This window comes from Anopheles ziemanni, chromosome 2, assembly GCF_943734765.1.
Source record: "Anopheles ziemanni chromosome 2, idAnoZiCoDA_A2_x.2, whole genome shotgun sequence".
NCBI classification, from domain to species: domain Eukaryota; kingdom Metazoa; phylum Arthropoda; class Insecta; order Diptera; family Culicidae; genus Anopheles; species Anopheles ziemanni.
This window is the reverse complement of record NC_080705.1, coordinates 71,837,259-71,858,279: the sequence shown is the minus strand read 5'-3', so window position 1 is coordinate 71,858,279 and position 21,021 is coordinate 71,837,259. Positions and strand designations below refer to the sequence as shown.

General features: G+C 45.7%; 2 protein-coding genes across 2 annotated transcripts in view; both read left to right on the top strand.

The window, feature by feature from the left end:
- Positions 1–2,916: 2,916 nt before the first annotated feature.
- LOC131294259 (chitinase-3-like protein 1) lies at positions 2,917–4,151 on the top strand. The gene is made up of 2 exons (XM_058322305.1): positions 2,917–2,980; positions 3,046–4,151. The coding sequence occupies exons 1-2, from the start codon at positions 2,917–2,919 to the stop codon at positions 4,149–4,151; spliced, it is 1,170 nt and encodes a 389-aa protein (XP_058178288.1).
- Positions 4,152–10,588: 6,437 nt separating this feature from the next.
- The window catches only part of LOC131291564 (paramyosin, long form), a 14,407-nt gene continuing 3,974 nt past the window's right edge, over positions 10,589–21,021 (top strand). Inside the window, exons 1-6 of the mRNA XM_058320733.1 lie at positions 10,589–10,708; positions 11,954–12,010; positions 14,386–14,472; positions 14,548–14,714; positions 15,757–16,756; positions 16,837–16,949. Coding sequence (XP_058176716.1) covers positions 10,589–10,708; positions 11,954–12,010; positions 14,386–14,472; positions 14,548–14,714; positions 15,757–16,756; positions 16,837–16,949 — 1,544 coding nt within the window. The remainder of the gene's footprint in view (positions 10,709–11,953; positions 12,011–14,385; positions 14,473–14,547; positions 14,715–15,756; positions 16,757–16,836; positions 16,950–21,021) is intronic.

Genomic DNA, 21,021 nt, shown 5'->3' with positions numbered 1-21,021 from the left:
TCACCAGTTACCTTAAAAAACACACACTGACTTTGGCACTGAACGGCGATCACGAGGCACGAAAATCATCTGAAAGTGCGTGCACATCACGCAACGATCGGAATGAAACTGAAATTGATCGTGCGCGGTTCATTCTTCGGAGGCACGACTCGAGATCACGGAGATGATCATTTTTTTCTTTTCGCTGTGAGTGAAGTTCTAGTCGATGGGACCGTCACGTTTCGATGTATTCGAGAGTCGATGCACTTCTAAACGCTTTTACACCACAGATGGACCAAATATGCTTGTTAATTACGATGGTGAGATTTCATGCACTGGTTTGCTTTGTTAGTTGTTAACTGCAAGAACTGTATCTTCCTGCAAGAAAAGATTAAAACGAGATCATAACATTTTATTCCACTCTTTTTGAAAAAATTGTTATGCATTCAAAATAGAATGATTAATTGTGTCATAATTTATCTGCTTAACTATCGTTTGCATACATTTTTATGCAAATCTAAATTTTCTTTAATAATAAAAAAGTGGACAAAATAATAGTTTGACCATCGTTTTTTGAAAAGAAGACAAATGTCCTTAACGGAAATTTGAGTCTGATATATTTCATAGTCACTGCTCACGCATGCTGAATATTTCATGAAATATTTCAATATTTCTCAGGATTTCAGAATATTACAGGGACATATTTCACAACCGAAGTACGAATCTGTTATACACAGTTGCTCGGTAAAATATGTGTACAGAAAATAGCTGCAATCTTATGTTCTTATGAAGCATAAAAAGGAAGACGTACATAAGAGTTAAAATGTCCACCTAGGGTTATGAATTACTATACGTCCTAATTACTGTGTCGTGTATTATAACTCAAAGATAGATAGAAGAGATTAAAATTAGGATAAGTACTCCTTACTTGTGCAGGAAGTAGACTTATGCTCAGCCCGTAGGGTATCACCGCTTATGAAAGGCAAACTGTACCAAATAAAGCACTGTGCCTAGTTTGTAAAACTTAAAACAGATTACTAAAACTTTTAATTTAAATAAAATACGATATTGATCATTATATGCACATACACTAAACAATATTATTCAAAACGTTCCACCAGTATGTTTAATTTTTTCCATAAGTTCTAAAATAGTCCTGTAAACATAGCTGGTAGCGAATAGAAAATTTCCTAACCATCCACTCCATCCGCAATCCCAGCAGGGAAAAATAATGCGCTCCGGTCGCCAGGTGGTCGTGCGAGAAGGTGTTCGCACATTAAAAACCTGCGTTTCGAAACCAGAAGGTTCTCTTCTTTCCTACTATGCAGGTCAGATCTTTTATACGGTGGATGTTTCCCGCGCTCACCGAACACGATGGGGGCAGCTGAAAATATATTTCTTTTCCCGAAAAATGTTGTTGCTATCACACTGCAAACAAACCTCACCTTCGCGACCCAGCAGGAAATTTATTTCTCAACACTCCATGTGTTCGATCAGGCAGCGCACGGAATGATTATATTTGCCGGAAAGGTTCTGTCAGTGAGCAATTTCGTAGAAGAAAGTGTGTGCAATTATTTGCTATTTTAAAGGCTATGATAAAAGATCATTGTTTTTACTAACTAATGAATATGTTTCAGTTAGTTTTTACTCCATTTCCCTTAAGGAAGCTTTATTGTTGACGTATTTTTAGGTGCATTTAAAGCGGATACAAAAAGTTTATTTTTGTTAAATCATGTAATATGCTGTAAGTCAAATGAGTAAATTTCGTTCACGTCAATTATGTGATAAATTCGTCTAAGCTGATCTAGATCAGTGATGTCAAACTCAAATAATAATAATAATAATAATAATAATCAATAATAATAATAATAATTTTTTCATATTACATATATTACATCCCATAAAAATAAACAAATTTTGAGTAAAAGAGAGGGTTTGTTGCTCAATCGTTTTCCAAATTTCAACGAATTCAAATCAAGTTTATTTACACATATGTTGCAGTTCAACACTATTGTGTATGTTGGTAAAGATTTTACAAAAGTAAAGGTGTATAATTACTATAGCTAACTTATTGCTCCGCATCTGTTATTTTATTTGGAATGGTCTTGTAGTTCATCACGTTTGTTTTGTATAAACACTATTTATCCACTTGTCTAAAAAAATCTGTGTGCCACCTTTGCTGTTGTCAACCGCTATATGTCGGCGTGATGTGGATCAAAGTTGCATATCTCTTTCTTATTGAAATTGTTTAAATTGACATTCGTTCAGTTCTCTTGCAATTCGCAGTTCGTGATACGATTTACATTAAATATTTTGATATTCAAAGGAAAGCCAATACTCAAGGATCCAAACTTTCGATGTATTGTTTCAAAGGGGTCGCGAGCCGCACCCAATGTTCTTGCGCGCCGCTTGTTTGACATCCCTGATCTAGATGTTTGTTTCGTATCCTTACTATTCGTAAGGAGAAGTTCCTACTTTTGGTCCGCTGGTGGAATTTACAACATGTTTACGTTAGTGATTATGATTCTTTCTCATTTATTGATGTCTGAAACTTCCTAAACATTCTATCACCATGTAGTACCATCGTTTTCCCCTCTCATTCTATCACTCTTTTGTGAGAAATTAGATTAAAACTCACCTCACATAGAGCAGCACGTGGCGTGGATGGTTGGGTTAATCTAAATTGATCCGATTGCGTCGCATACGATAAGTAGGGGGCTAATTTTAACGCCGATTATCGCAATCCAGTTTATTTGAAGGTGTTACGATGGTATATAACGGAGCTTTTATAGTGCCGTTGTTTAGTCGTCTGATTGATAGCGCAGAGAAAGGCCTTCATCAACCCCCTGTCGGTGTTGTTTGCGAAAAACGTGTCGTTGTATGTTTCCTAAAAAGTTTGTTTGAAGGAGTAGTGTTCTTGGTTTGCTGTTTCAAAGTATGGCGTTTCGTGGAATTCTAATTCTTATCCTACTAGTGTTTGTAGCACATCGAATTTCGGCAAGTACGTCTTTTTTTGGGGGGTTATAAACACTTGAAGATGCCTAATCCGCTTTCACTTCCCCGCAGAGTCCATCGTGTGTTACTACGCCTCCTGGTCGGCCTGGCGTCCAGGTCGGGCTGAATTCCAGGTGGAGTACATCAATCCGCATCTCTGTACGCATCTACTGTACTCGTTTTTCGGCGTCGATGACACCGGAAGGGTGACTGTACTTGATCCATGGTTGGACCTGGACGATGGCTTGGGCAACATCCGGCGGTTCAACGAGCTGCGAAACATCAACCCGAGCCTGAAGACGCTGGCATCGATCGGTGGAGCATCCGTCGATTCGGCTCTGTTCTCTACGATTGCCGCCAGCCCAACCCTGCGGACGACGTTCGCCCGGAACGTGCGTGAGTTCTGCCAACTGCATCGATTCGACGGCGCAGACATTGACTGGGAATATCCCGGTTCGCACGAGGGAGATAACGTGTTCTACGATAAGGCGAACTTTGTGCTCATGCTGGCCGAGCTGGCTCGGGAGCTGCACGGCCACGGGTTGTTGTTGAGTGCGGCGGTAGGTGCTAGCGAATACATTGCCGCCAGCGCGTACGACATTCCGGGCGTTGCGTTCTACTCGGACTTTATTAACCTGATGGCGTACGACTTCAACGGGGCCTGGAACGACTGGACTGGCCACAATGCGCCGTTGTATGCCGGACCGTCGGACCAGAATGACTTCCAGCGAACACTGAACGTGAACCACAGTGTCAACTACTGGATCAGCCAGGGCGCACCGGCTGCCAAGCTGATGCTCGGCGTTCCGACGTACGGACGCAGCTTCACGCTGGCCAACGCGGCGCAGAACTCGCTCCGAGCTCCTGCCATCGGACCGGGCTATGAAGGCCCGTACACGCAAAATCCCGGCTATCTGGCGTACCTTGAAGTGTGTGGTGATTTCCTGCCCGGTACAGGCTGGACACGGGTTTGGGAGCCGGTACAACGGATTCCTTACGGATTCTTCGGCAACCAATGGATCGGTTACGATGATCAGGAAAGCTTTGCGGAGAAGTGCCGCTTCATCAACGCCTACAACCTTGGCGGGGCGATGCTGTGGGCGATCGATATGGACGACTTCGCAGGGTACTGTGGCACAAACTTCGGTTTACTTCAAGTGCTCAACAATTGTTTGTGATTGTAATTTGAAACTTCTTGGTTAGAGCAAAGATATTTAGTTGTTGTTTAGAATAACTAAATTTATCTATCGTGTTCCATCAATCGATTTTGATTGTTTGGGACAGAATTAATCCTTCACTTTCACATGTATAACGTCAATTTTGTACAACACCGTCCCAGTATTTTTAACCGGCATCTACTAAAATGAAAGTTTTTGTTGTAGTATTTCTTTTTATTGAGCATTTTCTATTGAAAATATATTGTGACAAGATAATGGAGATTCTTATAGCTGCAGAATTGATGGCCCCTTTGTTGTATTTTCATCGCTATCAATTTTGATTAATTTGAGCAAAGTATTTTATGATTTCATCGAGGTTGGCTTTATTAAATTTTTTGTATAAATAACTAGTGTTTTCTTTTTCCCTTATATCATTGTTATTCAGGGTATGGTGAAATCAATTAGTACACAAATAAAGCATAATCGAAACAAGACCTTATCTTTGAAAAAAGTCTGCGATTTAAATGCAAAACATACATTATGGGCCTTAATAATGTCTGTGTCTATGTGTCTAGCTGCATTTACGGAACATTAATGGTTTATTCAAAATTTTATAGCAACGAAGAAATTACTTACAGCGTTTTACAGTTCACCTAGCAACCGGGGCAGTGTATGTAGAACATCAAGAATGATAGCCTACTGCAGAGTATTTGATGTAGAATAGCAAAACCCACAAGTGGCAACACAAACCGGTAAGTAGAATATCCATCACTTTCTAGGATCTACCAGAATGAAAGTTGTCGCGTGGATGTTCGAAGTAGGCACGACCAGTCGAGGGGTGCAGGTAAAAGTAGGGGAAAATCGCTTTCCGATCGAAAACATACTTTTGTGAGGATTGTTGTGATTTGCGCTCGTTTTCTGATGCGAAAAAGCGATCATAGCCTACCTTATCCTGTACCTTTCAACTGGTCGTCTCTACTTCAAACATCCATGAGACAACTTTCATTCTGGTAGATCCTAGAAAGTGATGATTTTTCTACTAACCCGTTTGTGTTGCCACTTATGGGTTTTGCGATTCAACATCAAATACTCTACAGTAGGCTATCATTCTTGATGTTCTGCATACACTGCCGCGGTTGCTAGGTGAGATGTAAAACGCTGTATTTGTTCCAGACAATTTATCATCCGATTTAGACTTTTCGGACTCCCTCTCTATCCATCTGTCATATTTATGCGCGAAAAAATCATGGTCGTAGGAACCGTTGAACAGTTTTCGGAAGCTAATTTTTAATTATGGTTAGAGTTGCGGTTTGCTCCCAATGCACCGCGATCATTCGGCCAACGATGCAAAAGTTGGAGCCAGAAAAATTCAGCACAGAGATGAGCATCGGTGAAGCATCCCACGCATGCGAACTAAATTTAGCATTGGCATTTTGCGCATAGTCCCGATGGCGCTCCTACGGCATACAGCACACAAACCAGGCCGACAAACACACATACACACACACACACACCCGCCCGGTGGCACATGGAGCAACATGATCGCGGACTACTTACAAAATTTCGAGCACAAAACCCCGTCCGATCCATGCTGATGTTAGATGCTTCCATTTCGTCTTGTGATGTCCCTTTAACCGTTCGCACCTTTCATTCAACCCGATGACTCATGGAACGATCGTCGTATGTCTTAATTTATTTACGCTCATCGTTTATCATTATGCAAGACAGCGAGAATCGGTGTGTCACTTTACCGCGCGGGGGATTTTTTTTGGAAGAACTTTATTTATTTGGATATTTTCGGATGACAGATTCTGTATGCGATTTAATGTTTGCTGAATTATGCTCGGTGGCATTAACGTATTATCATAACATAAATTGTAATCTTTTAAATGTTTTTCTTCGCATGATAAATATGTAAAATACTATTTTCGATCTTCTTATTGATAGGCTTCTATGACCTTATGAAGTTTTCTTGTTCTGATTTGTCTTAAATGTACAATCATACACCTTTTTTAAATGTACTTAACTCCTGGATATGTTCTTATTGTACATCTACAAATTAACTGTTGCAAGGAAAAGCAACCTGGCTTAACATCCTACGAGTTTCTCGTTCTGCAACACTTAAAGGTGCTATTAATCGTTTTCCCAAACCCCTCGGGCGCAATGGAAGATATATTTTCCCTTCAATTTACTGTCAATTCAACAAGATACTCCAACCGTCTCTGTAAAACCTAGCGCCGAATCAATTTGCAGCCCTTTTGCCGCAAGTGAGCGAAACGGAAGATCCCTCTCATCGCAAGGAGAAAATAGTGCGAAACCCCTCGAGAAGGAAAACCCCACGCGGAAAGCAAACACAAATCGAGGAAGAAAAACAAGTCCACCGCAAGGTGTGCGTTTGAATATTTCATCCCATTTCGCAACGGCCCGCGTTTGCGGGCTGATCGCAACTATAAAAGAAACAACGAACAAAAAAAAAAGAAATCAACCAAGAAATACCCATACCCGTTCGGTACACGGTTTCGTGCGGCACCGGTCCGAATATCGGTTTGGATGGAAAATTATAGAATATATTTAGAATCCGAAGCAAGTATGCCAACGAGCGCGAAAGAATCAACTCCCGTTTTCTTCCCACCCCAACGGGGTAGGAGTCGGGCGCTCGCGTTTTGCTAGCGATCACCTTTACCGCGCACCACCGGCATCATCAACTGCATCGCACCCCTCCGGGTGACCCCCCCCCCCCCCCCTTCTGTGCCATCGAATACTTACACCGTTGCGGCCGAGGAAGATCCATCGCAAAATTCGAGTAGGCTGGAACAGTTTCGCTTTGACGATGCTGCCCCCATTCCGTGGCAGGCGGCCGGAGCGGTGGGAGTGGAGAAAGCCGGATTCACCTTCCCCCTACCCCCTCCAGATGGGAGGGAGTGGGAGTGGTTGCCAACGGGACCTGGGTGAAACCCCTGGGTGGGTCCTGGTTGTTGGTGCGGACCGATATCACAACGTGAAAAATGGCTAAAAATATAAAACGCGAACGCCAGGCGCTGCGTATGCGGCACATTTCGGGTCCACCCGTCTGGCGATGACGATGACGACGCCGATGATGATCCGGACACTCTCGTGCACCATACTTGCCATCGTGGCGTGAAGCGTGCACGATGCCGACGGTACCGAATGGTGTGATGTTCTGTCCGTTTCAGCACACGCATATGTGTGCTGGCCTTTCTTTTTTGTCCACCAAATCGAAACGTGTGACCGCCGGAAAGTAACCGACTGATTTACCGATTCGGAGCGGGATCTTCAACATCTGCGTGGATGGCGAACTTTTAATGCAAACATACACGAGCTACAGAACCCATGGATTATCTTCAGCCAATCGTCACCGTTCGACAACAACCCCACCCTCTCGGATACCTCAACGTGCAATAAACAGTGCAACAGGGTAGTAAAAGTTTCATCGATTCCAGGTAGTTATCCTCCATCGCCCCAAACCCTTAGTTTCACTACATTTCCAACTGGTCGCCACCAGAGAACAGTTTTTGGAGCTGAGCCGTCAGTGGTTTTCGCGTGTGAGCGACGGAAAATGAAGCAAAACAGAGAAGTCCATCGAACATTCCATCCCGGAGGGAGGAGTGGTGTTTTGTTTTGCGGTGGAAGCGGCACGGAACGGTTAAAAATAGTCTTGTGTTTGGGCAGATTTCCCGTGGAGTGTTTGTACGATTTTCACATCATAATTTTACACGCTGGGTTAATCGAGGGGCTTACATAAAATCCTGTTACGGAGAGTGGGGGGAATTGAACATCTTTTTGTTTGCTTCCTACGAAACAACTAAGCAAAAAGATCTTTGCAACGTAGACGGAAAAGCAGTCGATTGTTCTTTTGATACATGCTAAGACTGTTCTTGATTTTTGATTTTCTTTTTCAAGCTTTTTCAAGCTTTCATTTCGGACCAAATTTAGGATCCTTTACGGAAGCAGATTATCCATGTTTCTTTACTTAAAAAGTATGCATTTCGACAAAGCAAAAAGAAATAATCGCTCTTTGTTTATCTGATGGTTTCCAGTTCAGGCTATGAAACCCTCGACGCAATTCATTCATATTTGTTACTCACCTGAGATTTATATGACTTGTTTCATATTCCTCCTCCATTTTATGCATCTTCAATATTTTTGTAACACCAACGGTTTATGATTCTTCTGGGTAAATTTTTCATTTTAATGTTGAGATTTATTGAGCAAGGGTGAATGTTTATGATCCTTTTAAAATTAATGTATTCCTATTTTAAGGGTTCCAATGTATTAAAAAAAATGTAAAAATCTGAGTTGGAATTATTTCATATTTATCTAGATATAATAAATATCAAGTCAGTGTGTCAAATAGTTGTAACGTTTTATTTTCTTTTCCAGTACAGTTCATCAAAAGGACCCAAGATTTTTGCATATCGCTTTCCGAATATGCGCTAATTGCTTTCTACATTTTTCACCTCAGAAGAAGTAAACACATATCAGCTATTTGAGAAAAGGTCGATGAAGTGAAAGCTTACTCTAGATTTTTTGAAAGATTCAGAGAATTCAAATAGCGAATAACTTAAATTGATCTGAGAATTGATCTTTAAACAGGGAAGGAACGTTAATGTGGTGTGAAATAATACGTTTCTTTTAGTTGTAATTGTAATCAATAAAATTGAAAATATTTTAAACAAACATGTTTCCCAAATTATTCTATTGATGACTTTCAATAACTAAATTTAGCAGCGTGAAGCAGACCTGGGTCCACCAACAAAGTGTGAAAGCTCTCCTACGAACCTCGGAAACCCTAATTATTCATGCATAGAGCAAGAGAGAGATAGAGAGAGCACTGCTGATTCTGCACATTTAATAAACCAGCTCATTAGTCACTGAACTGAAGCGTTTCTCAGTCACCGTCGAGTATATGGGCGATAAACAACCCGTGTATGTGTGTGCGTGTGTGTGTACACCAGGGATGTACTTGAGACGTCCGGTAGTGCCAACATCAACAGGAAAGCATCCGCATGATTCAATTCATCAATGGTTCAAATATTATTGTTGTCCTACTTACGGGGGCGCTTTGCCCTGCAGCGCACACCAATGGAGCCGCGCTTGAAGTGGCCAACAACCAACCAACACACGCACAACCGAGCGATGCAACAGTGGGAAAAATACCGCCATGTTGGACTTTGGGTTACGAACAATTTTCCGAATATTTCCACTGGTCAGTGCCGACCGACGGCGGTTTTGGGTAAAGTGCGCTCTTCCGCCATTTGTAGCGCGGTTTTCGCTGAAGCTCGTAACATTTGTACACTAAAAAGGGACACTACCACCACCCAAGTGGATAGTATTAGGGTAGTAAAATCCACCGCCAGAGCAAACAGGATCCTGGCAGCCTTTTAAAGCACATGGGAAAAGAAAACGTGCTTTTTTAGAAAGGGGAATCGATGCCCGAATTCCTTCCCACCGAATGACGCCATCCGCCATCTCAAGGGACGGCTTTGCTGCCCCCAATCGTTGGGAGCCGTAGACATGGGAGGTTTTTTCTACCAATAAAAAAAGAGAAAAACAGATAAAATGAAAAATATGAGTAAACCGTGAGTATTTATAAAACAATAAAACAATCCGTGTCCGCGCTAATTTTAACACACCTGACTAACGCGAACGGAACGGTTCGATGCGTGCGCAACACGGTTCGTGGTGTGCGCCGAGCACGGACGACTTTGGGACGCTCCGAAGATCCGACACATTTTTCCAAACCACCGTTCTTCACCCGGGTCTTCCTTCGCGCCGGTGGTTGCCGGGATCCGACGGGTTGCACCATCGACCGCACGGTACTAACCCACCACTACCAGGGCGAGTGTTGGAGTTGGTGCGTTCACACATTCCACAAGTTTGCTCCCGCAGGAGGAACCGCGATGAGCGCGATCTTGCGATCCTCTGCGCAAACGCACTGCTCCCCAAGGCGATTCTCCTTGCCGCCTGGCCAGCGAGTCTTCCTGCAAACACACACACACACACACACACGGACGCTTGGACGGATCCACCGGTGAGAGCGTGTGTGCTCGTGCCCGAACCGAGCGGCCGCGGTTAGTAGATCAGCAACCTTGCTCCGGCATTTATGAAACGCACCGCACCTTAGTGTGCTCCTAACAGTCGGTTCATTCGGTGTTCAGAGTGGATTTTGATCCTGAAGCCTGACTTGCCCGGCCTGACCGACCCGTTTTCGCTCGCCGAAATTCTTCTCCGATCCGATCCGAGTGCGTGAGTGTGTGTGCGTGTGTGCGCGCGTGTGTATTTGAGTGCGCGCCGAGGGTGAACCCATTCGAGATTTTCCTTCCCTCCCACAGAGACTCAAAAACCGGGTGACTGCCGAGTACGCGTCAGCCCGCTGAAGTTCCGCGCGATCAGTGTGTTTTCCGTGTGTGTGCCCGAAGGTAGCAGAGGAGAGCAAAATGTCGTCGTCCGCCGTGACCACCAAAACGTCCAAGTACACCTACCGCTCGACCGGAGGTGGTACCGCCGATGTCAGCATCGAGTACAGTGCTGACCTGAGCGCCCTGTCCCGACTGGAGGTGAGTTTTCCGGGCCCGGCTGCTGGAACTGGAACTGGTGGTTGCGGTGCAAGCGGAGTCGAGTCACACTACGAACGAGCCGCACTGGGCTACGGAACGGAAACGCCACAGAAACATACCACACTACTCTACACTTGTGACTGAAACCATTTCGGTTGACATGCAATTCTGGAGAAAAACTTACCCACGAAAAAACAAAAGAAACATTGTCCCTTCAATTTTGCACACAGTATTACGTAACTCTTGTGAGCTCCAATCTAGTAGGCAAAGTCATTTAGTTTACCATAAAATTATAGCACCTGCTTTGCTACGATCAACTATGTGCCACAATCCTTCTCTATGAGTACTAGATTTGTAGGCTTTCATAATGGCTCCAGCTACATAACGCTATACATCTGCCACATACCGCAGGTAACCACTCAATACTTACACGCCTACACTAGCCGCATATCAGCCACTAAGCTACCACTAAGCACACTCAACCACAAGCCTCTTTTCCACTAAACACAACCACCCGTTCGAAATCCTTACTCAAGTGTGTTCTATCGAAGCGAACAAAGTAACAACCTCTGAGTGAACCTCCGCTCGGAAGATTCTCGAAAAAAATAAACTTAGTGCAAAGTGTGAAAAGCTATCGCTATCCCGCTGTCTCATACCTGCCTGCCGCTCTATTTCTGCCGATATTGCCGATGAAATGAATGCATCCGCCAAGGGTTTTCAAAGTGGAAAAGTGTGATTGAAAGTTGGAATGGAAAAGAAAAAGAAAAAAAAGGAATAGTTGCTATACCTCGTTAACTTAGCTACCTATTGCAAGCTAACCAACGCCAAATAACCAACGTGTCATCCATCCAGTTGTGCGAGAGAATGGTGTGCCCGTAAGTGTATTTTTGGTGCAAAATGATTCACTTCTGCGAAACAGTGTTACCAACTATTCTGAAATCTAGTGCATGTCAAGAACTAAAGGCCTGAACCCTTATGCAAAATGTCATCGAAGTTGGTTGTGATGCAAAAGATAGAGAAGAAACAGTGCTTGGAAGGGAAAGGTAGTGTAAACCATTGGAGTGGTGAGGCAACGGGAAAACATTGGAATGCTTTGGAACACAAGTGCTTAATCCGGCGTTCAGTGATTGTTGGTAGTGTGACTCGGTTCAAACTTGCACCATGCGTAACGGGAACCTAAATCAATCCACATTTGCGCACCTCTGCTCAGCCCTCTAAGATCTCTACGGTCTCATCTGTTTTCAGGACAAAATCCGTCTCCTGCAGGAGGATCTGGAGTCGGAGCGTGGTCTTCGCCAGAGGGTAAGTAAAAGTGTCTTTTGTAGTTTTAGAACAAGCAAGTCATCAGGCTCATGAAGTTCATATTTAATTGAGTTCTATAGACCAAAGTAAGTTGGTTCAAATAAGCAACCTAAATTACTGTATGATACTCCTCCAATATCCGTGAACCAATAATTTTACCGGAGTACTAAAAGTTTTAGGTCACATTTTAAAAATAAGCCTCTCACATCCGATCGATGCCCGACGATCACTTACGTCCATTTAGGCGATCGGTTCCTCTTTTCTTTCCACACGTCATAGGCCGCACTTCCGGCATCGGTGTGTGACCGAACGGGACCACGAGTGCAAAGTTTTACGCCTCGTCGTGACATCTGCCCGCCCCTGCCTGTCACTCGCGAGCTGCTCATTTGAAGTCCCGCACCGGCCCGTCACCTCCGCCCGCCTCGAACCTCGCGTGCAAAACACACAGTGGCACTAACCTTGGCAGGCCGTATTTCGTCTTTTGCGGCCGGCGGCAGTGATTGGCAGGCCCTAGGTTTAAAGTTAAATCCTCCCGAAAGAGTGTTCCTTCGCGTGAAGTGAAGTCAATTACATCATCCCAGAGCCGTTCCACATCTTCAGCCGTTCCTCGTTCAGCGGGAGGTTCCGTTGGATCGTCGTCGTCGGGAGGATTCTTGTGCCGCTTCCCGGGCGGGTTCGGGGGGGGGGGGAAATGGGTTGCAAATGTTGGTTCGGTATCGCATCCATTGCGAGCCGTTTTTGCTCGGCGAGCTCTAAAAATAGTTATCGCTCCGGCGATCGTACGGAGAAGGTGGTTTTTAGAAACCGTTTTCGTGCAAGGTGCGTACCACGTCGTCATATCTGTGTCCGTCCGTGGCACGATACATGGGTGTATGTGTGTATGTGTGTGTGTTAGTGTTTTGCATTTTCCCCCAAAACGGCGAAACTGAGGGGGTAAACTTGCCTTTCACGAAGAGTCTGATGTCGCTATGCTTAGTGAACTTGGAGCGGGAACTTGAATCTCGAATCCAATTGTTCGAACACTCGCCTCAGAAACCCACCTCAGAAGTGCGTTTGCGTAGTCCTTAGTGGCGTATGTTTCAAAGGGCGCCGCAACTGCTTGAACCGATTGCAATCTGCGCATCTGTAGGCCGGTGCATCTCGGATTCGAGACATTTCGCATCCCCTCTTTGCGCATTCCGCAGAGGGCAACTATTTGACGGTGGCGCGTGTGCCATCAACTGCGAAGAAAGTGTTTGGTCCGAAGTGCGAGCTCGGGCGAATCGTCGGGTCGTACGCGATTTTATGAATCAGGCCTTGCCTGTCGTTTGTTGGTTGGTAATAAAATTATCGTCAAACCAACAAACGGAAGATCGTATCTCTACTTCTTGGGAGTTTTTTTTTATGACCGATGACTAAACGGCACCTATATAGATCAAAACACATCTTCACATCCCCCACAACGTTTAGAGAAATTGCAATCGTCTGGCATAAATTTTAATTTGATGACGGAAACAACCACCACCGGACCGTTTCAACATTTTTACCTTTTGCTTTCGCCACCGTTCCAAACGGTCATTTCATTTCCGCACCTCCCCCTTCGCTGGTGCGTGCTTGAGAGTTTCCCCCTCCTTCCATATTCCATCACGAAGGATGCCGTGGCCTTACTGCGCTCGAAATTCCTGCATCAATGTACACCCATCTATCCCGAACACCTATGGCCGGTCTCTACGTTTGCTAAAAATAGAGCACCTCCTTCGGACGATTGGCGCAACTTACCTGACACGGTTACGTTCCCTCACCGGTTTCGGAAGCTGGTGCACGGAGGTGCTTTGGCATGCCTTTTATTTTTGCTCGTTGCTGACTGGTTTTATGAGGCAAAATTTTTGCAAAAACCATTCACGCATGTACGATTTTATGAGCGGCGCGTTTGCAGCGTTTCGCTGTTACGGTTGCAATAATTTATGCCAAACGGAATGGCCTGGAAAACACACACACAGGGGAGCCGATTCGGAGCGCTCGTTAGGAATGTACTGCTTGATGTTACTGCATTCGACTGTTTGAAAACAAACAAGAAATGTTTTGGAGGGCCATGAAATAGTTTACCTCACTATCGAAAGATGCACCGAAACTCGGAAAAGTGGAATTTATTTTAGTTTTCATGAGACTCAAAAACACTAATATTTAGAAATCTGAGTTCTTTCCAGTCTGCGTTCATTGTTGAGAGGAAGATATTTAAGAATGTGATTCTTGTTTCTTCTTGAGCACTTCTATCTTCAAGAAACCGTACGAACCCATTATCCATTTCCATTTTTTCATCTACTAGATGATACTTTTTAATTAACTTGTTCTTATTTATCATGAAAAATCTCAAACTTTGTTTTCTCATGTTTTAGATTGAACGTGAGAAGGCCGATCTCAGCGTGCAGGTGATCCAGCTGTCGGAGCGCCTCGAGGAAGCCGAAGGTGGTGCTGAGGGTCAGGTAACTATCAATAAAACATGTCGAAACTTCCAAGACTCCGCTCCACTGATTCTCTAACTTCGTAACCAATTACAGCTGGAGATCAACCGCAAGCGGGATGCCGAGCTAGCTAAGCTGCGCAAGCTGCTGGAGGATGTGCACCTGGAGTCGGAGGAGACCGCTCACATCCTGAAGCGCAAGCATCAGGAAATCGTCAACGATTTCAACGAACAGATCGAGACTTTGACCAAGTCGAGACAGAGGTAAAAGAGGGGCCTTTAATGATTGTTTTAATTATGGCAATTTTAAATTGTTCCCAAAACATTCCAAAATGCATGACATAAAGAAAAGACTCAGGTGATCCAATGCAGGATGGGAAGTTAAATGGTTGCCCCCCTTACGCCATCCAATATGTTGGCAGTGTGATGCGGATTTTTCCACCGTTCTCATCTCACACTTTTGAAACGCTCGGGTTTTCCTTTCCCGACGAGCGGGAATCTACACTTCGACAAACGCCCACTTCGACTCGCCCACCACTCGAGTGGCCACTTTGCCGGTGATGATTAAGGCGGACGATTCATCACCCGCCTTCCGCGTGTCCCCCGTTCCCCGCACGCCGACGATCTTTTGCTATTTTTCATCGGAGTTTAGCTTTTCCTCCCGAACGGTTTGCGCACGTCACGCGGACCCGTTGCAACCCGTTTAGGGGCCGGCGCGCCAACTCTCGGTGGTGCGAGATCACATAACTGCCAACTACCGCCAGCGCGCGGTATTAAAGTTGTCCATATGGGTTTGCTCATTCAGTTGTCTCAGCTCCTGCGCGGCCAAACTTGTGCCACGTAACTTGTGAAACGAATGCCGATGACGATGTTGATGATGATGATGATGATGATGGTGGTGAATCGGCGCAATCATTCCGTCGGTATGTAAACAGAGCGAGCTGGCCGAGCCGAGGGAACCGTACGTCCCGGTCAGACACCGAAAGCCGGTGACAGGTTTCGGGGCTGGCGATCTATTTTAAGCGCTCGCGAACAGTGTGTGTTGCTTAAGTCCGGCGGCCCCAAAATGTCGAGAGCAAGCGCAACGTTCCACAAGCACTCCGCACACACACACGCACACTTATTGGGCCGTAAGGTGGCTTAACGGCATTCCTTTCCGTCTTTGGATCACCTGTTGTTTTTTCGCACCTTTCCCTTACGGGAGGGAATAATTTAGAGTCCTGTTCCACGCGAACTATGCGTGCCGTGGTTGATATGCCAATCGCACCGAGTTAATACCTCCTCCATCTTGTCACCATCGCCACAGAATCGAGAAGGAGAAGTCGAAGCTGCAGGCAGAAATCTACGAGCTGCTGTCCCAGGTCGAGAGCGTCTCGAAGGACAAACAGATCAGCATCAAGACGATCGAGAAGCTGGAGGTGCAGGTGACCGAGCTGAACATCCGCATCGAGGAGCTGAACCGTACGATCGTGGACATTAGCTCGCACAAGACGCGCCTGTCGCAGGAGAACATCGATCTGGTGAAGAGCGTCCAGGACCTGAAGCTGAGCGTCGAGAGCATCTCGTACTCGAAGACGCAGCTGAACTTGCAGCTCGACGAGGCGAGACGCCGCCTGGAGGAGGATGACCGCCGCCGCTCGATGCTCGAGTCCAGCCTGCACCAGGTCGAGACGGAGCTGGAGTCGATCCGGCTGCAGCTGGAGGAGGAGTCCGAGGCCCGCCTGGACCTGGAGCGTCAGCTGGTCAAGGCGAACGGTGAGGCCGGCACGTTCAAGTCCAAGTATGAGGCGGAGTGCATGGCCCGCGTCGAGGAGGTGGAGGAGATCCGCCGCAAGTACACCGTGCGCATCACCGAGTCGGAGGAGCACATCGAGTCGCTCCAGGCCCGCCTGAGCAAGCTGGAGAAGGAGAAGAGCCGGATGCAGAGCGAGATCGAGGTGCTGATCATCGACCTGGAGCGCGCCAACAACGGCATCCGCGAGTACACCAAGCGCATCGAGGTACTGGAGCGTACCAACATCGAGATCAAGACCCGCCTGGAGGAGACGATCGCCCTGTACGACCAGTCGCAGCGCGACCTGCGCCAGAAGACCACCGACTTCCAGCGCCTGTCGCAGGAGTTGGACAAGACCCGCGAGCAGAACAGCCAGCTCGGACGCGACAACAACAAGCTGCAGAACGACCTGCACGAGTCGCGCAGCACCGTCACCGAGCTGACGCGCCGCCTTCACGAGTATGAAGTCGAGCTGCGTCGTCTGGAGAACGAGCGTGAGGAGCTGACCGCAGCCTACAAGGAAGCCGAAGCCGTGAGTACCCGATCGCCGAGCGGCGAACGTCACCCTCAGAGCCTTACTAACCGCACACTTGTTTTCCTTCCATCTGGCAGGGCCGCAAAGCTGAGGAGAAGCGTGCCCAAGCCCTCTCGGCCGAGTACGGACAGTTCCGTCACGACACCGAGCGCCGCCTGTTGGAGAAGGACGAAGAGATCGAATCCATTCGGTGAGTACCCATCCGTGGTTAAATGTTAATTAGGAAACGAACCGTAAACAATAACGGTTGCCGGCGTAGTGAGTAAGCACCCAATTAGGCAACCACTACCACGAACCTAAAACAGAACAGCTGTCATCCATTCCCGGTTTAAATATCGCTCGCATCTGTTGGTACTTTTAATGAACCGCAGATATGGAATGACAGGCGTTTAATAGCGCGAAAACGTTAGGACAAAAGGTTTCTGGGTCGAACTGACTGACATTCTCTAAATTGGGATGGACAGCATAAGGGAGAGTATGAGAGATATATTTCATGCATTATTGACTATGATACTCGACATAACTTTTACGCTTGCACAAACGACCAGGCGCCTCCATCGATTATGAGCTACCAGGCGCCTCCATCGATTTAGAGCTACCAGGCGCCTCCTTTGATGCGTGACCATTTGATTGATTTGAAAATCGACGTTCGGGTGTTTTTCTGAAACAACTTTTTATGGCATAATCTCAAATGAACTTCTGGTTTTACTAAGAAATAGTTCATGGAATTTAAGACGTGGTAGAAGTAGAGAATTTTTCTCATTGATAAACGTTTACAAAACTAAACTTGAATTGATACGTGACAATTAAAACCTTAACACTATATTTAAACATTAAAAAATTAACTCGTTTGAATTTTAACCGTTTGGAACAATTGCAAAAATCTAGGTAAATTTTTCCTTTCTATTTTACCAATTTGAGGCTCATCTAGTTTATAGTACGGTTACTTTATTTATTCCACAACCTTTTTTAATATAAACTAATAAACTATTTTTGTAAATGTTCTGTGTGTCGCAAAAAGAAATCGTGAAGCGAAACATTTCCAAACGCGCTCGCGTTCAGAACGAATATAGTACGGTTTGTTGACCGCAAGCAGTGAAAGTCAACCGCCTTTGGTCGAATCCCACCCTGCATTCCCTTTTCCGCAGCATCGCACCATCATCATGGGGAATGTACCGAGCTGCACGAGTTTGCATCGAAAATATCTCAACCCTGGGTGCACGTTTTCTTCGCTCGTACTTGAGCGGGATCGCGAGTGGCGTAACAGCGAAAAGCACATTTCCGGTGGTTCTAAGCTCTCGTTATCGCGCCCTCTTGCTCGCGTTGCTACATTCTAAGCACAAATAGTCACCGGCAAGCAATGGTTTGCCAAGTGCCACTGGTACTTGGCGTTATCTCATTTACGATTGCGATCGATCCCTTTCGCTCGAATCGAAAGTTGTTTATCGATTGCTTTCGAACGGCGTTGCCCTTCCCAATGTTTGTCGCTCTGTCGATCAGTCGATGACCGGCCAAGGTGAAGAGCAGCTCAGTGAACTGGCAGTGATCTTGCTTTCGATCTATTTGCTCTAGAATTTTTCCCACCGTCGAATTACGTCCCGTAAAGTGAATGTGATTTATCGAACCACTTTCAACACTTTGTGCTGTGTAACGTGCGAAAGATTTTTCCATTTTTTCGCTCTTCCTTCGCAATACATTCACCGTTCCGTGCCTTTAATGCGTCCGACGTTTACTAATGGAGATCAATTAACTGGATGCGATCATCAAACTTTACTCGAACAGAAAATCTTGTGCGAAGACACATTTTGTAGACACGGATAGATTGAACGTGCCTAGAGCGATGAGGCAAACCAGAGTTAAGAGGACACGATTTTATTTTATGAGATAGGTGTCAAACGAATTTTGCGACATCGGTGTTAATTTGTTCCCTCGAAGGTGGCAGCTTGCGTCACGAAATACAGGAATACGTCCAGCGTTAACACGTTTGATGATAAATTGGAACGGATGGAAGGTTCAAACGGTTTGATATTTTTAACACGAAACGCCGGAAAATTGTGGATTCTATTTTCGTAGACATTTAAAGCAAAAGTCAAATGGTATTAAGAAGTTCAAAGAGTTCTGATAATTGGATCAGAAAAATTACCATGATGATTGGGAAAAAATAACATAGCTGAATAGAGGGAAACAATAAGACTTTTCATTAATATTTTAAAAGTAGTGATGATGAATTAAATATTTTATTATTGGGAATGTTGATATTTTAATGGCAATGTTGATAGTAATTCAGCATATAACAAATTTAAAAAAAGGAGTGTTTGTTCCTCAGGTTGTTTTAAAGTTTATAGCACTGCATTTAACACAGGTTTTGATGTTTTCTGGCCCAAACTGCTTACAGCAACAGATTTTATAAACATTTATACTTTAAATCATTTTGATCTTGACTGAAAAAAATTCTCTTCAAAATTTTCTTTATTATATAGCAATTAGTTTTCTAATACATTTGAGAACTATGCCACAAAATACTGAAGTATTTTCTTGAGTCAAAGCCTATATCTATGGCTTATACTCATTTTTTTGGTTTAAATAACACAAAAACCGTTGACCGATGATAATTTTAGAAGAGTCAGCACCAAAGCATTTATTGCTTTGAAATCGATTTGTTTCCTTCGGTAGACGCTCGTGAAAACATCACGAAAAAAGACTTTCCGTAGTTAAATATACTTTTGATCTAGATTTTTCTGCTGAGTAATTGACAAAAATACTTGATGGATTAATTCAATTTTAATTTTAGACAGGACCGTACATTGTCCTACTGACATTGCTTTCTTGGTAATTTTGCAACCGAGCAAAACAATCCTCGCGATAATGGCCATTTTGTCGGCACGAGCAAAACGTGTACGCAATAAAACAAGTACCCCGCCGTAATGGTAATGAGCCGATGATATCACTAGGTTGACCAGTTTTCAACCGATCCGCAAACAACACAAGAACAAATATCGCAAACAGTTTGGTACGCATTAATGGCACGATCCGGTGCGTGAATCGCACGCCATCCTAATCATCAACCAGCGCTGCATTGCATTGTCCTTTATCATCGTCCGCTAAAAATACTCCTTTCACCCGATCGTGCTGTTCTATTTCCGAACGCTATCAATGTTGTTTTCGTCGCTTTCGTCACGCTGCGCGATGATGCTTATCGTGGCTTTCTCGATCCCGGTTTCTTTACCCGTTGTCCGTGCCGTGTAGCCGCGGGTGGTTTTCCCCCCACAAACATCGAGTGTTCTGTTGGACGAGGAGAAGACAGAGAGAGAGAGAGAGAGAAAGAGAAAGAGAGAAATAGAAAGAGAAGAGCTAACTGAAAAGACCAAAGTCACCGTCTTGGGAGTAATAAAGCGTACGGACAAAACGAGCAACCTAATTACGCGCAAAGAATCCTCGCGCTGAGAGGCGAAAAAGGCGACCATTCGAGGGTGTGTGTGTGTGTGAGGCCATCGGAAAAATCGGCCGTCTCGCTCGAGCAGATCTGGTGAGGGTTGAGCGGAGATGGCACCACTGATGGCGTTGGACAACCGGTGCGAACGGCGCGAGAGGCTCATCCCCACCCATGTGTACCAGGGCAACTACGGGCACGCGATGCACTACTACCAGCCCATGATCGACTTTCTCGACGCGAGGAGTGCGAGTGGCCCCGGCGAGCCGCCGCTGCCCGATCCCCGGTGCCCTTATCTGCCGTACTCGGAGGAGCGCGGCCTGAACCGCTATCACACCGGCTACTTCCACTTCCGCCCGTACACCGACGGCGAGGTGGTGCGGCTGACGGAGCAGGCGGTCGCGACGGCGGAACGGTACCTGCCCGACTACCGGTTCGACATAAAGCGCTCGGTGCTCAGTTTGACCGCGACTGCCGACGCAGCTAGGCTCAAGAAGCACGTACCCGCGGACAGTGTGATCGAACGTTACGAGCGCAAGGTAGCCGCACGGAGAGCCCAGGACAACGCGGACGAACGACGCACCAGGATGGCACTGCAGAAGCGCACCCAGTTCTACGGCGACCTCAAGTCGGGTGAGGAGCTGTCGCCGCAGCTGAAGAAGGCGATCAAGGGCAAGTCGGCCGACCAGATCAAGAACATCTTGCTGAACGAGTCGCGCCGGTCGCGCGAGTCCGAGGAGCGCTCCCAGAGCCAGTTCAACAGCCGGTTCTCGTCGACGGTGACCCGCCAGCAGGTGGGCAGCCGGGCGAACAGTGAGGTGCGGTACATCGT

Coding starts and splice junctions, on each gene's coding strand:
- LOC131294259 (XM_058322305.1), top strand. CDS start 2,917: ATGGCGTTTCGTGGAATTCTAATTCTTATCCTACTAGTGTTTGTAGCA. Junction 2,981..3,045: donor AGCACATCGAATTTCGGCAA/GTACGTCTTTTT, acceptor ACTTCCCCGCAG/AGTCCATCGTGTGTTACTAC.